This window comes from Melospiza melodia, chromosome 5 (assembly GCF_035770615.1).
Source record: "Melospiza melodia melodia isolate bMelMel2 chromosome 5, bMelMel2.pri, whole genome shotgun sequence".
NCBI lineage: Eukaryota > Metazoa > Chordata > Aves > Passeriformes > Passerellidae > Melospiza > Melospiza melodia.
In genome coordinates, this window is record NC_086198.1 from 71,417,438 (window position 1) to 71,432,633 (window position 15,196).

The following is a 15,196-nucleotide window of genomic DNA, read 5'->3' on the forward strand; positions in this document are numbered from 1 at the left end:
CTATCAAATGATTTGATTTTTTTTTTTAAGTTTTTTTTTTTAGATTTCTTTTTAGCTTCAATTTCTTGGCTTCCTTGAGCAGAACAGTGAAAATTGGTGTAGCAGACAGACACAGTGTCACTCTTGTCACTACTCAAGGTACTGCTAGTACTTGAATAACACCTAACCTAGTCTTTGTTACTGCTCTGTCACTTGGCTGGAGAGAGCTGCTGTTGGATGAAGGAGGAAAGACATTGCTGCCTGCTTTCTCTCCCTTTGAGTTCTGCTGTGAGCTTTGGCAGGGTTCTCTGGGAAGGCTGGAGGGAAGGGGAGCCAAAGGCACAGTTGGTATGGTGCAGGGCAATGCTTGGGAATAATCAGAGAGGCATAAAACATAGGACTTTTTATATATAACTAGTGGTTGTTTCATCCTGCCTGTATTTAGACCTATGTACCCTATCTGTCCTCAAGTCTTTGTCTTCTGGAAATCAGTTAGTTTCTTAATTAGAAGATATTCACGTATTATATCTAAAGTATTATATGTTTTATATCATATTTAGGTGCATTGCTGAAGGTCAGAAGTCTTTAAATACCTTTCCAGAAGGAAGTTCAGGACATGTTAGTCTTCCTCTTAAGTGCAGAGAATAAAGGCAGAAGCCAAGTCCTACTCCCAAAAGTCAGAATGTTAAACTCTGATGGATTTTCTATTCCCGTACTTCCTTATCTGTATTTTGGTTTCTCATGCAGCCTAATAAGTACTATTTGGTTGAAGAATATCTTTCAGAAAGACATCCAGACTTGCCTGAAGACACCAAGTGATGGAGAATTCACCACTTCTCTTACCTAATGAACGGAGAGGAGTAATTGATGAGAGACTAATTTATTCCCTGGTTCAGTTGTGCTTGGTTAATTTATTGCCTATGGTTGATGTGAAAAAGCACTGGCTTTATTTCTGAAAGAACAGCAATGTGGCAGCTTGGTTTGCTGAATACTTGCATTTTAACAGTCTCTTCTGTAGAAGACTAGAGTTCCTAGTATATGGTGGTTATTTTTCTGGAGATATATAGAATAAATAAAACTTCATGGCTGGAAAGTTGCATCTAGAATGTTTTTATATCATCAGAGAAAGAGATGACATTGGGGAATCTTGTTTTGAGCTTGAGCCTGGAAAAAGGTGTGACTCTAGCCTGAGAATCCTTAGCTTCATGGTATTCAGTTTGTATAGGTACTGCACCACATGGAGTGTGATGTCTTCACTCTGGTATTCCAGCCACAGGTAAAAGGAATTCTTGTTTGTCACTTTATATGCTATTAAATCCATTTTCATCATTTTTTTTGTATCTTTGTTCTTCAGGATCTGCTATGGTTATATTTGTGAGTATTACTTGGATAGTGCTTGATTATAGTTTCCATTGCTTTTGTTTGAGTGTTTATTTTAAGAATGACAAGTATTTTTTTGTAACTTTGCAGAGTACAGATGCCAATTCAAATGTGAGGAAAAGAACAAATGCCACAGTACAGTCTGAAGCTGATGGTGGGAGCCGAATTGACACAAGGCACAGCTCTGTCCAGCCTCCCTCTGTAGCTCAGGGGTCTTCTGACATTACCCCCCACTCCCTTTCTGCATCAAGTCCCAACCCTTTCACACGAATCAACGCATCGGAGACATTATCCTCTGCAAGAGCTACCCCTCCAGCTCCTCCTTCTACCCCAATTTTAACTGGATTTGTATCCCAGCATGCCACAGCTGGATCCCCTTCCATTCAGCACTTGCTTGGATCTAGACTGGAGCAGATTCAGACCACCACACCTAATACATTAGGAGCATCTGCAAAGCCATCTGCTGTCACACCACCTCCTCCCCCCGCCTCCCACTCTGGCACGAGTAAGATAGACAAATATGCACGCATTTTATTTCCTGTTACCTTTGGAGCATTTAACATGGTCTACTGGGTGGTGTATCTATCCAAGGATACCATGGAAAAATCAGAAAGTCTAATGTAGTTTTGCTGCTATGTAGTAGTTCCTAAATTATACTCACATTTGATGCAGAGTTTCTTCTTTTGAAACTATTTAAAAAGGTCAGTAATTCTTATTTATAAAAGCTGTGTGGTACTTTCCCGTTCTAAAGGCTGGAGTTACTGGGGATAATTTGTTAACTCTTAACAGAGTAATGGGTAACAGTAATGGGTCTTCCTCCCTTCAGCCAGCAATGAACCAACACTTGCTTGATTTAAGCTACTCTGGCTGCACAGAACTTGCAATTGGAAGGAACACGCACCTGAAAGAAATCAGAGGCAGAGGTGCACGGCTGTGCAGTGGAACACATCTGACTGCTAGGAATATGCATGTTGGCTATCACAAATGCCTGAGGCACCCAGCACTGCTGTCTGGACACAGCATTGCATTCTCTGAGTGTGAGGTCTATGTCCTGTATATTTTGACAGTGCTTGCTAGAAAAGGACTTTCCCTGCTAGATTAAAATCGACAGAATGGGGGGAAGAAAATCAATAGCAGCAAAAGGGAAGAGAGTCCAGCCTGGGAGAGTGCAACTCCAGGAAAGTTATGCAAAGGAGTTGTAGAGCTCCGTATATTTTTACTAAGCATTATTTTGCATTGTAACCTGGGAAATTCTCACACCAAACTAAGAATGAGTGAACCTTGTAAAATCTGAAATCTGATGTAATTCTCAAAATTGGATTTTCTTGTTTGGTAAGGTGATCTTAAGTGGGTGATTCTTCTTTGACCTTGCTGACCAGCTTGAGTGGATTTATTCCTAAATTACATCAATTGTAGTAGATGAGGACCAGACCACAATGTTCAACTTTTCATTTAAATTCTTTGCTTTTTCTTTGGATGCTTTGGGTTTTGGTTTGTTTTTTGTTTTTTCCCCCCATACTTTTCAGTTACACTCCTGATTTCCTTTAAACACATATTCCATTCCCCCCTCCACCTCCTTATGTAATGTTTGTGTCAAGTTAAATTTTCAACACAGTTTTAAAAGTGGCTTGAAAATTAAACAAAAAAAGCCCCATTTCCTGTGCATAGATGAGTGTGGCATGTCACTGAGTGAATGAAAGACACTCTTTTTGAGAAGGACTGCTGTGGTATAAATAAGAAAGTAAACTTTCTAGGTGGATCCCAGGCTAAAAATGTTAATTTACTATCCATTTGTTCACTTTAAACTGTGGCATAGATAGCTGCTTTTCTTACCAAATTACAGTATGCAAGCAGGCAACATTATTAAAGAGTTGAATAGTTAAACCTGATAGAAATCCTAATCATAAACATTATTTTCACTGGAACAGATAGAAAACAAATTGCCAATAAAGAAAAGAAATGTTTGTACAGAACTGTCTGGCTTGGCAAATGGTTAGTGTTTCTGTGCAGGTGACAAGTGAGAATCAAGGGCCAAATTCTCAGCTATGCTCTGGCTGTGCCTTTAAAGGGTCTGGAGTAATCCTTAGCTTCAGCTGACTGGATAGGAGATTGGTGGCCTATTGTCAAAGTCTTGTGCTGCAGGGCAGATCAGGTGAGTGTTCAGTGGTTCTGTGCCCAGAGAATGACCAAGGGACTTCTGGAGACCACAAGCTGCTGGCAACAAAAGGGAGGCATAAGACTGCCCTAGACTATGCTGGGACAAGAGTCAGGGTAAAAAGCCCCATAATGGTAAAACTATGACTGTGCCTGTGTCTCTCCAAGCCTTTTAGCCAGCTCATGGCTGAGAATCTGACCTTTAACTTGTGGGACCTGGGAGATACCCGGCAAGAGATACTGCAGTGTGCAGTATGGATCCCAGATGGTTCTTTCATGTGTAATAATGAACTGTAGATGATAGAATGCAGTGGAAATGTCTTATGTAACTTTATTATAATGGAGTGATATAATCAGTTGCCTAAGTCTTTCTTTTACATAAGGGGTGCTCTCAAAGGGCCAGGTATGGTTCTTTCCTTTTTCATCTTCTACATCTGGGAGATGGTTGAGACTACAGCACTCATTAGGAAAAAATTGTGTGGCGTAATGGAGAACTGGAAATGGAGCACCCGTGCATGATGTCCAACTGCAGTAGTTTATATCTTTGGATGCACTGTTATTTGCTGTAGCTGTTTCCTCTCTAATTAGGTCACATTGTTACAAATTGTTGGAATAGAAGATGGTATGCAAGGGATTATTTATTTGGTTAAACCAGAATAAACAAAGTGAAACCTCTGGCAATTATTGATTATAATTGCGCAGGTGATAAAATACGTCTAGCATGAAAAATGGTGACCTGCTGTGTGGAGAACTTAATATTTGCACCAGAAGTTAATAAAATTACTCTTTGCTTTTTTTTCTGTGATGAAAACCAAGGATGTTTTCTCACAGGCAGAACTTTAAACAATTCATTAGAAACAGTTGTCTGTTCTTTCCACCCATCCCTGTATAGTGATTTTATAATCAGCTTTTTCTAGTGCATCGTTCAGTGGGATCAACACTAGTTCAAGCTAAGACTGATCTAAATGTGCTCCTTCAATTCACTCGTAGTTTCTGTTTAAAGACTTAAAAGGAGGAAAAAGAACTGCAAAAATAATAAACTACAAGTATTTATTTCTATGCTTCCATTTTGGGAGAAATTTTTAATGATACCACAGAAAAAGTTACCTACTTTAAATATCCAGTGTATTTCTGAAGTACCAAAAGTTCCAAAATTTCCATGCCTAAATTCAAAATGAAGTACATTAAAAAAAATCATGATGAGTCTAGGACTAATTTATTGAACTTTACTACATTTTTATGTTGCATCATATGAAGAAATTGCCATAATTACCTTTCCAAATTACATGTGGACAATGTAAATAGGAATTTATTGTTAATAGTTGTTCCTAATTATTTTTAATCTCCCTGGATGATCAGAGACAGTAAAACAAAAAAGAGCACTGCAATATACCAGTGATACCATAACTTGAAAGCACAAAAGGAGATATATGCTTAATATAGCAGCCCAAATCTGCTAACTAAAATCCTAAGGGAGAACATTGCAGGTGTCATTTCAGTGACCGAACAGCTTATTAGAGATGAGGTTCAGTGAGATGAACTCTACAGGAGCTATATTTTTAGATTTTTGTTCTTTTTTTTCTATTGGCTTTGTTGAACAATCTTTTTTTGACAGTATCATGCTGGTTTAAAACTAACTAAACACTTCAGATAAGTTCACATCTATCAACCAGGAAAGGAAACTGGAGAGAAAGACAAAAATCTTTACAGGGAAATAGAGGTAGTTGTCCGCTGATATTTCCTCAGAGACATTGTTACCAGCAACAAAACTCCCACAGATTGCAGTGATGCAGCCCTGACCACTAATGCAGCCACTTGAGAAAAACAGTTAAAAACTTGGTTCAGGAAGATTGCCTTCACAGGAACTGACGTGTGGTTTGTAGTCAATTGTGAGCCCACTGCTAACAGGTTTCACTGCAACTTAAAATAATGAAGATGAGAAAGGTTGCCAGCTTAGCCCCCAGCCCTTCAAGGTGACCTGAACTCTTGGAGCTCACCAGCAGTACTGGAATCTGTTTTTCCTCCTATTAAAATGGACTTGTGTCTATCAAATGGATGTTGGTAGTGCATTTCTTCTCCCATGTGTCATTGAAGGGCAAAAAAGACTTCAAACTGCTTAGTTATCCACTCTACATTACCCTTTCATCAGGCAAGTAAACTGGATGATAATTGAATGAAAGAGGTAAATAGTTTAATAGGGAATGTGATTAGAGCTCTTCTGTTAACAGGAGCTGAGAGTTATTGATTACAGGGTGTTCAAGTGTAGCCTTTGGCATCTCATCATCTTCAACATTCAGAATGGACCTTACCCAGAAATGGGGGAACCAAGTAAATGTATTTAATAGGATTAACCAGTATTTCTACCAAAAATTGAATGAACTCAGCTTTTTTATATGCCCAGAATTCCATCTTCTTCCACTGTACTGTGCACCTCCTGTGTGTCATTTGGCCTCTGTGTCCCTTAATGCTGTAGCTCATTGTCTGTGTGCCATGTGAGACTGTCAGGGTATGCGGTATCTATTTATCCAATTTATCCAAAGCCTGACTTTCCATATTCCTTGTGTTGTTAGAAGTGTAGGGAAGGCCAGAACGGGAGAAATGACATACAGGCTTTGTAAGGGACACACATTGGCCATCTGGGACATTTTTCCATAGATCCTACAGATTCCTTAGGAGACCCTTTTTCAGTGTGCTATAGCAGCACACTACACATACAAATCCCAAGAGTTGCCAGAGCTCTGCTTGAGTAGCAGAATAGATCATGGGCTTTGCACACTTCTTATAACTTTTGCTTAACTTGGAAGGAGGAAAGAAATTTTGGTGAGTTCCTTGCCTTCCTGGGACTTGCCAATAAGGGCTTGACCTCACTAAAATAGAAGGGGTCTGTGTGGCTAGCGCTGGTTATGAATTGCAATACAGATGGCTGACAAAAACCCACCTTTGTTTTTGTTTAATCCTAATATTGAAAAATAGATTAGGAAAAAAGCAGCTGTAGTGTTGAGAAGCCTAGGTTTAGTGTAACATCTGCTGATGGTACTGATCAAGCCTAGGATGATCAGAGTTGTAGAATCTTACAGAGCTTCAGGGCTATACAGCAGTAAGTTTGCAGCGGGTCAGTGCTAAGTGGGGAGAAAAGGAGATGCTTCCCTTCATACTCTGACAGGAGTAAAGCAATAAAGTATCAGCTTTATTGCTGCTCTATTTATATGTGGTAGAACAAGACTGCATAAACAAATTTCATACTCAATGAAAATCTGAGAGGCAAATAGCATTATGGGGATCAGTATTAACCACCAGACACCAACCCCCCAAAAAATGGGGAAAAATCCAAGAAAAAAATTAGGTTAAATGACAGTAGCATCTTTTAAAATTATTTAGTTGTTTTTTTTTCAAGATCCTGCATTTCTTTCACTGTGGGCTTCCAAGGTGAGTTTACATTTTTTTAAGAATCTCTACTGGTATCCACTGGCACCAGTATGTGTTTTTAATTTTCTTCAGTTTACTTTAAAAGGGAAGTTTACTGGAAGGAAAAATGTGCCATTTTGAAAGCGTCTGATATACGTTAATTTGTACCGTCCTCATTTGTAGGCCTCTTCTCAGAGTCAAGATGTAGCTATTTTGGAGAATGTGAATGTGGGGAGAGTTTCAGTGTGTTCTGAGTAAATCAGACTGAAAGTAAATTTTTGCCACATCCCAGGCAAGTGAGAGTAGTGCGAAGTACAGAGCACCCTGTAAAGATCTCTCTTTGCTAATGTTATATTCTGTGTTAACTGAGGGAATGAAAAATGCAATTATTGTAAAATTGATAGAATTTGCAAAATATAATTTGTTTTCACATGAGTTAGAAATTGGTAGGTATTTATTTCAGAATTAAATAGCTTTGTCTTCTAGTCCATAACTTATTGCATCTAAAAGTATCTCTTAGACTTCCTCATGCTTTTTGTATTATTCCGCTGGAAAGGATTTCAGAGAAAGCCAGTTAGTATCCATTGCAGTTCACTATATTTTTGGTCATAATTCTAGTTTCATTTTCTTGTGCAAGAGGAATGGAGAGCATGATGGCTTTTTCAAAATAAAAATAACACTGGCAAAACAAAAGCCTTGGTGATTCCCTTTTTTAGAAAACCCACCAAACTCCCATCAATTTTTGAATGGTTTTTAAAAAAATAGTGTAGTTCTAGCATTTAAAAATACTAATGCTGTTGCAGCCTGAGTACATATACATACATATATATATATATATATATATATATATGTATATATATGTGTGTATATATATATATATATATATATATATATATTCCTTGAAATAATATAATTTCCCTGAATTTTAAGGAAGCAGAGTCAAGATGCACTTGCTAATAGTTCTATATTGAAAGAGTACCTTTCTGGATGGAAAATACCATGTGAGGTAGGTATTTTTTTTATCACTGTCTTCATATACCTGTTTTCAAGAAAAAGATCTGGAGAAAGAGTGTGACATTAATCTGTGACTGAATTAATCTTCAAGTAGCATGAAATCTGGGTTATTTCCTGCTGGTCATCTTGCTGGTCATCTTGCTGCTGCATTCACAAAAACATTTGCTTAGTGTTTTTGTGAATGAAGTATCCAGGTTGCTGTTAACTGACAGCAGTCTGTGGATGATCTGATGACATAAAGAAACACTAAAGGAAACCATTGATTGTGAATATGTTTTCATCCTTGGAAAATACTTAACTGGAGTTTGGTAGAAGAAGCAGATGACAGTATGAAACACTCAGCTCTACTTCTGAGCTCAATACATTGAAAAAATTATTTGAGTACTGCTTTGTCTTGCATCATCATCTTGTGCTGGTGGCTCATCTCCATGGTAAGTAAAACTGCTATGAGGATGGAGGTCTCAGAAGTAAAGAATGTCTACAAGTACTTCTTCAAAGTTATTTTGAAATATGAGATATCTAACCTTATTACTAAGAGTAATGTCACAGTATGCTTTATATTTGCAAGCTTGAAAATCTCCTTTTCTGTTAGGATGTGCCAGGTTGTCAAACGAACCTTTCAAAAGTAGATGATTCTGTATGTACATGTATTTCATTTTTTTGTTAATTTGTGGCAACATTCTCTATCACCAGAGGAGTGATGGAGATTTGAGGTGTTTCAGATAACCAGAGCTCTTGAGCAATCACTTTAAAATATTTGTTTCATAGATACATGCCTTTGCAAATCAATACCAGCAGAGCTTTTGTGGTGAAAAATAATCCACCTGTGAAAAATTCTGGTCTTGAATATTTAACCCACGTTTGAAGGGCTGATGAAGCACATTGGGCAAGGCAGGACTCAGGGCATGTTTATTCTTAGAGGCTTCTGAATTGGAGCTGGCTTATGTTCTGCCATCTTCTGGAGCAGTCTGCACCAGAGAGGCTACAAGCAGAATCCATGAGCTTTTTGCAAGCTTTTTTTGAGACTACACCATAAGTGTACATTACTGCTGAGTGTAGCACTCTCACCTTCTTCTTTATTGCCTTGCTTTGTGTGTGGGGAAGAATTTCAGTGTTTGTGGGGAAGCAGGCTGAAATAACTTGTCCAGCTAAACCCCCAATTTTGTCTTGTTTCCTTTTGGCTGGTTGGTAGTAGTGGGGTCCGTCTGATCTGGCTCCCATCTCAGTGCTGGTACAAAGGAGGGTGTGGAGAGCCTGGATTGATGCTTTGAGCTGGGTTAATGATGGTGTGAAACCACAGCCTGAGGATTCTGCCCTTCCCTCCACTGTCATTAAAACAGAGGCTCTCTCAGGCTGTCTCAAACCTCCTGTGCCCCTGTGGCCATTTTTCCTCCACAGAGGTGATTTTGTGTATTATATCAATGACAAGTCATGGACTAAAAAAAAAAAACAACAAAAAAAGAGGCCAGAATTTTTGAAAGACACAAATCAATGAAGTTATTTGAAGAGAGAGAAAAGGAGAGAAGGGAAAACATGAGTATGGATGAAAAAATTAATTCTTGCTACCAAGCAGTTATTTTAAGATATGTCCTATTAGAGGTACTAGAACTGCATCTGGCAGGAAACAGCCTAGAAATAATTATTCCTTCATTATAAGTATAATGAGAAGTATTAAAGAAAAGTGTCTAATGTCCTATTATAAACATTTGTGTTCCATTGAAGCTGTTTGCAAAAATGGTATTTTCTTTGTCAGCCAGGAAGAATTAGGAGACAGAATAGGAAAGGGAAAAGAATGAGTTTTATTAAGTTTTACTGCTTCCCTTTGTTTTAGAACATTTCTCAACCAAAAATGTAAACAGTAACATTAAAAAAAAATAATCTTTCTGGTGCTCTATACATTTAATTTTCAGTAATGAAGCACTTTGGAATGTTTAGCATTTAACTTGCTTTATGTTTAAGAGACTAAATAGAGAACATGCTGTCTCTGATTTAATTCAGTTATCAGAGGGGATGTGGGTGAAAAAAACAGCTTTCATTACAGTAACAACCAGGTTTTTTTTAAAGTATCATGCTTTCCTACTAAATCTGAAGACTTCATTCTTGTACCTGAATTCACGGGAGCTGTTTGGTGCTGAGCATTTCTGATAATCCAGTCAGTGCTACAGCGTGTGGGCTGCGCCTGCATTTAGAGTTGCCATGTCTGAAAATGTACATTCACAAGCTGGCACTTGCAGAGCATGGATCCACAAAAGGCAAAGGTGTGTGTGTGTGTACCCACAGTGGGTGCATGAGAGCTGTTGTGCTGCTCGTGTGGGAGAAGATGGGAGTCTGTGGTCAGAAACAGAGGGTAAGGAGAGTGTGGCTGCCTCTCTCAGAGGCTGAGCAGAGCTTATATTGGATTAAGCCACTTAAGAAAATGCACCCTAAGCCCCTTTTCCAAATAGGCAGCGTAGGAGCATGCTGAGTGCAATGTGGAATTCAGCTCCAACTGCAAATCCTGCCTGAGGATCAGCACAGTTAATCTCCCCTAAGGGTTCTGGTGCTGTGGCTAGAAGACTGAAAAGATGTGAGGCAGCTTCTGCTGCCAGCTGGGATGCCCTCATGTTGCTGTGCATCCAAGCTGTCCTGTAGTGCAACAGGGTCTTTGGAGTAGTGGGAGGGGGATAGAAAATGCTTTTTTGGAGTACAAAATAGGGCAGAGTGAAAACTTCCTTCAGGTCAGCACTGCTCAGCAACAGCACAGAAGGTCCCAGAGGAGCACCAAGGTGTTCTGCTCCTTGTCTGCTCCTTGCCTATCTGCTAAATGCTCTGAAGTGAAGAGTGGTGGGAGTGACAAATACAGGTCTGCTAATGAAACAGAAGATGCTTAGTGCTGCTGCCAGGTAAGTACCCACAGTCTCCTGCCAGCAGCTTGTGGGCCTTCCCAGAGACAGAACTGCAGCGCTGACTTTTTGTAGGTCTAATTATTATGCCCCCACCATCTCTCCTGTAACTTAAACACTGGGAAAAGGGGGTTCTCTTTGATGCTCTATTTTGTTGCATAATTATGCACATTTTTCCATTTTGTTGCATAATTATTAAGAAGTAAATCAAGCTGAATTCTTCTCATTTTTAAACTTTTTTTTAAAAGAGGCTTCCTCCCCTGCAGACATGGAAATCAAAAGCTCCATTGCAAACTTCAGGAAGGTAGGAAACACTTCTATGCAAACTTCTGTCTATGATTATCTCACAAAGATAGCTTTTGTTTTCAAAGAAAATCTCTAATTTGGAGGATATTTAGTTAAATCTTTAAACATTTTATATACAAAAATATTTTCTCTGTACTGAAAATGTGAATTTTATTTGTAGACATTTCACTTAGGAAGGTAAGGTGAAATGCATGTGGATTTTCTGTTAAGCTTAGCTGTGGGATATTCAGTAGCCATTTAATACATGGATTATATTTTTTCTCTTTGGACAATGTGGAGACAATATATAAACAAAAGGTGGGAAGATTCTGTGGAGAGGTTTTAAAATGCTACTTCTCGCTTCTTCTCTGGCTATCATATACATAAATATAGTGAAATCAGATGAGAAAAGATATGTGAGTGAAAAAATGGCTGTCTTTGATCTTCACATTCTAAGTTGATCTTACTAAATATGCAATTAACCAGCTTCCCTGTACACTTCCATGATTTCTCTCTGCTATGCCATGGGTGTACTGTGGAAGACGTAGGAATTTTTAGGTTCAATATATCAATCCATTTAAGAGAGCACTCAGTGCTAGCCTTGCTGAGTTTGGAGCATGTTTTTGTAAGTGGTGGAGCAATCTGTTCAGCAGGACAAGGTATCCCAGTTCTGGATAAGAACAGCTGAGGCATTTTCCTGAGGTAAGATGTTAGAGTTGAATTAAGTTTAAGGGCTTCTCATTAGCTGTTCTAAACTTTCAAAATGAACAATCTAAACCAATCTTTGGCATGTTCTGCTACTTTTGCACTGTTTGGTTTGCTCAAGTTCTGTCCCTGACTTTGCTCCCTTGCTGTGTGGCTGAGTGGCTGAGGTGAGGAGCAGCAGTTTCTGGGACGGTGTGGGATTCCCACGCCTTCCCTTTGGCCACAGGCTCTCTATGCATCACATCTCCATCCCAGGTGGACAGCAGAATCTGGGCAGGGAGAGGGTGTGCATCCATGCCAGGGGCAGATAAACCCTGGCAGTCAAGCAGAAGGCACAGTGTTAGTAGGGCTGGAGTCCTAAGGAATGGTGAGTAAGGATTTAGGGATGGGCTTCAAGATCCAGTGCTAGTGCAGTGGCATAAACCAAGTTTGGCTGCTTGAGATACGGGTCAGTTGTAGAACAGACAAAAGTTTTCAGGTTTCTGATTTTCTGGATGACTAACTTGTGCTCTGTGCTGCATCACTAGCAGGCATCCAGAGCAGAGACAGTGTGTTAAAAGTCCATATGCAAACACAGTGTTGACTTGCTGGTAGTAAGTAAATAAGGCACCTAGAAGTTGCCCTGGGTACCTTTTTCTCACCTTTATCTACCACCCTTGCACTCTGCCAGTCCTGATATTCCAAACTGCTGGGGCACTTGAATGAGCTGTTAAAATCCAAATGATGGAGATCCTTTCTCTCACTCTTTCTACTCACAAATTCACAGCTGAGGGGCAGACTGGGAGATACCAACTTCTGTGCTAATTCTAAGTTTAAGACCTGTGTATCAGGAACCGCCCCCCCCAGAAAAAGTATTCATATGTGATGTGTAGCTGCTGCTATATGTCATATATATTGTGTCATTTTAAGCTGAAAATGAAAAGAAGTTAAATAAAAAATATGATATTTACTAATATTTTGTTTTACTGTAAGCTTTTCTTTTCCTGAGAAGCCCTGTCCATTGCAACCAAAACATCTGGGTTTAGGCTTAGACATTGCAAGGAAGACTCCCAGTGAAATATATGAAGCTTTTGGAAGTACTTTTATATTTTTTTTTCTGTAAAAGTAGTGGCATGCAGAAAATACACTTAAAGCAAACACAGTAAAAATGCTTTTTAAACACCCCCTGTAGGAAAGTTCTATCTTCTCTGTCAATATCTTACTACTTCTGCAACATGTGGCTGACCTGGATGCATGTTGCAAGAGTTCCTGTGCCATACCAAATTCTGATGTTTATCCCTTTGTATTGGCTCATACATGGGGAAAAACTGAAAGGAAATCAAAGCAAGGGAAGCCTTTTGTTGAATTCTTTTGCACTATTCTTGGTGCACATTTTAGTTGCATGGAACAATGTGGCTGGGAAGATTTGAAGAATTATGAAGGTTAACTAAATTATTTGAATGATATGTTCAATGCTGGTCACCTGACTATACTAACAAACTTAAAAGGTGGTTTGATAGCTGTCAACTTGTTTTGCTATTGTGCAGCTTAACTGTTACCTTCCTGTATTATGAACATCTATGTATTTGGAAAATAAATCCATCTTGCAAGAAAGATTGTGCAAAAAAAATTGTTCCTATTATACTCCAGTGTATTGCTGATGTCAAATAAAATACAATTGTGAGAGTTCTTAAACAGTTGTCTTTCTAATTGTGGCCTGAAGCAGAAAGAGAAAGGAATACAGTAAACCTCTTTAATATGGATTCTCCTGAAATGATTGCTGCAACATTGATGCTAGCTAAATGGTTCCATCAACCTGATGTTTTAGATATGAATAGATAAAGTGGGTTTCATGAGCAATAAGCAATATGATGAATGTTAATCTGCTTTATTATTTATTAAGATGGCAGACCAGTTACTGATGTATCATTGCCATGATGTATCTCATTATGTCAACAAGCTAAAAGCAACATGAATTACCTTGCCTCTCTCACAGCAGCAGAAACAAATAATACACAGATTAGCAATGCTCACTTTATTATCTAATTTATTTATTTTTTATTCCTGTGAGATAATCCAAGAGAGCACTTCCTTCTTGCCTTACCTGCCAACAGAACATTCATCAGCTGCTCTATTTCTTAACATGACCTAAAGTGATTTTCTATTATTTTTTACTTGGGCCTGGCAAAGCTTCTGTACATTAGAAGCCACAGACTTTTAAAATTGGTGTTTCAGCAAAAATTAACTATAGCTTGCAACAAATATGTGTATAGAGGCATGTATGGAGAAATCATTTTGGTCTGAGTAGTGGCCCATGCAAAGCAGGGAGTGGGGAATCCTAGTTTATTTTGCTAAGTGTGGCCAGGACCATCAAATCTCTTTGCAGGCTGAGCTGAAAGCTGTCAGAATGGCTTGCAGTGCTGCAAAGTGCTGTAATTGCTGCTTGCTTCAGGGACAGATGTTGATGCCAAGAAATCTGCTATGTTTGACAACCACAGCTAGATCATAGATTCGGGAGACTACAGCCCTTTCTCCTAGCTTCTGTGGCTGTCATTTCTAAGCCTGTAGCACAAATTAGTCATACATGCTGCTGCTGCCACTTAACGCTACATGGCATGATACTACCTACCCCACCTCTCACATTTTACTCACGTCACTTGCATTGATTAGATGGGGATTTCTGCTGTTAGGTTATGGCAAGGCCTGTTTGGCATCTGAGGAGAGTTTCAGTGGATGCTGGGGTCAGGTTTTATGTAATTTAGAACTATGGCTACTGGTAGTATAAGATGGATTCAACCTGAAGGCTGAAAATTATCAGGAACTTCACTTGGGAGGGTGAAAAACACTTCCTAAATTAATTTTTAATACCTCTTTGTGTACTGGGTGTGATTAGTGCTTCTTAAGAGCATGAGATCCATTTCTGGTTGTAGGAGCATGAGACTTCTGTTTTATATATTTTCAGTCTGAGTTTAAGGGAATTGAGCCTGTGTTTTCTGTCTGAGTGGTCTTACTGTGGGCCCATGAAATATTTGATATTGAGCTGGGAATAGGAGCTCTCAATTCCCATTAAATGTATTTACTTTTATATGTAGTACTTAGTACTTCTCTTGGGAGAACAGCACAGCTGAGGAGGACTTGGTTGTGGAAGTCAGGTTCTGGCTTTTTGCCTACCACTGCCTTCTGCCCTTTTCCCTTCTTCCTTTCTGCAGGGTTGAGTCTGAAGTTTGTATTCTCAAATTTATATTTGGATGCTCTTTTGGAATGGCCCTGGAGAAGACACAATCAACTATAGTCTTAAATGCTGAATTTGGACCAAAATGAAATGGACCAAATTCAGCATTTGCTCTCAAATGCTGAATATCAGTGTTCATCTACTGAACAGCCTCTGACCTGGTATGTATATAAAGGTAAAC

General features: G+C 39.0%; 1 protein-coding gene across 1 annotated transcript in view; it reads left to right on the plus strand.

Annotated features, from left to right (window-relative positions):
• GABRA4 (gamma-aminobutyric acid type A receptor subunit alpha4) overlaps positions 1-13,478 on the plus strand; it is a 46,114-nt gene extending 32,636 nt beyond the window's left edge. The window contains exon 9 of the mRNA XM_063157344.1: positions 1,450-13,478. Coding sequence (XP_063013414.1) covers positions 1,450-1,983 — 534 coding nt within the window. The 3' untranslated portion in view covers positions 1,984-13,478. The remainder of the gene's footprint in view (positions 1-1,449) is intronic.
• The last annotated feature ends 1,718 nt before the right edge of the window (positions 13,479-15,196 follow it).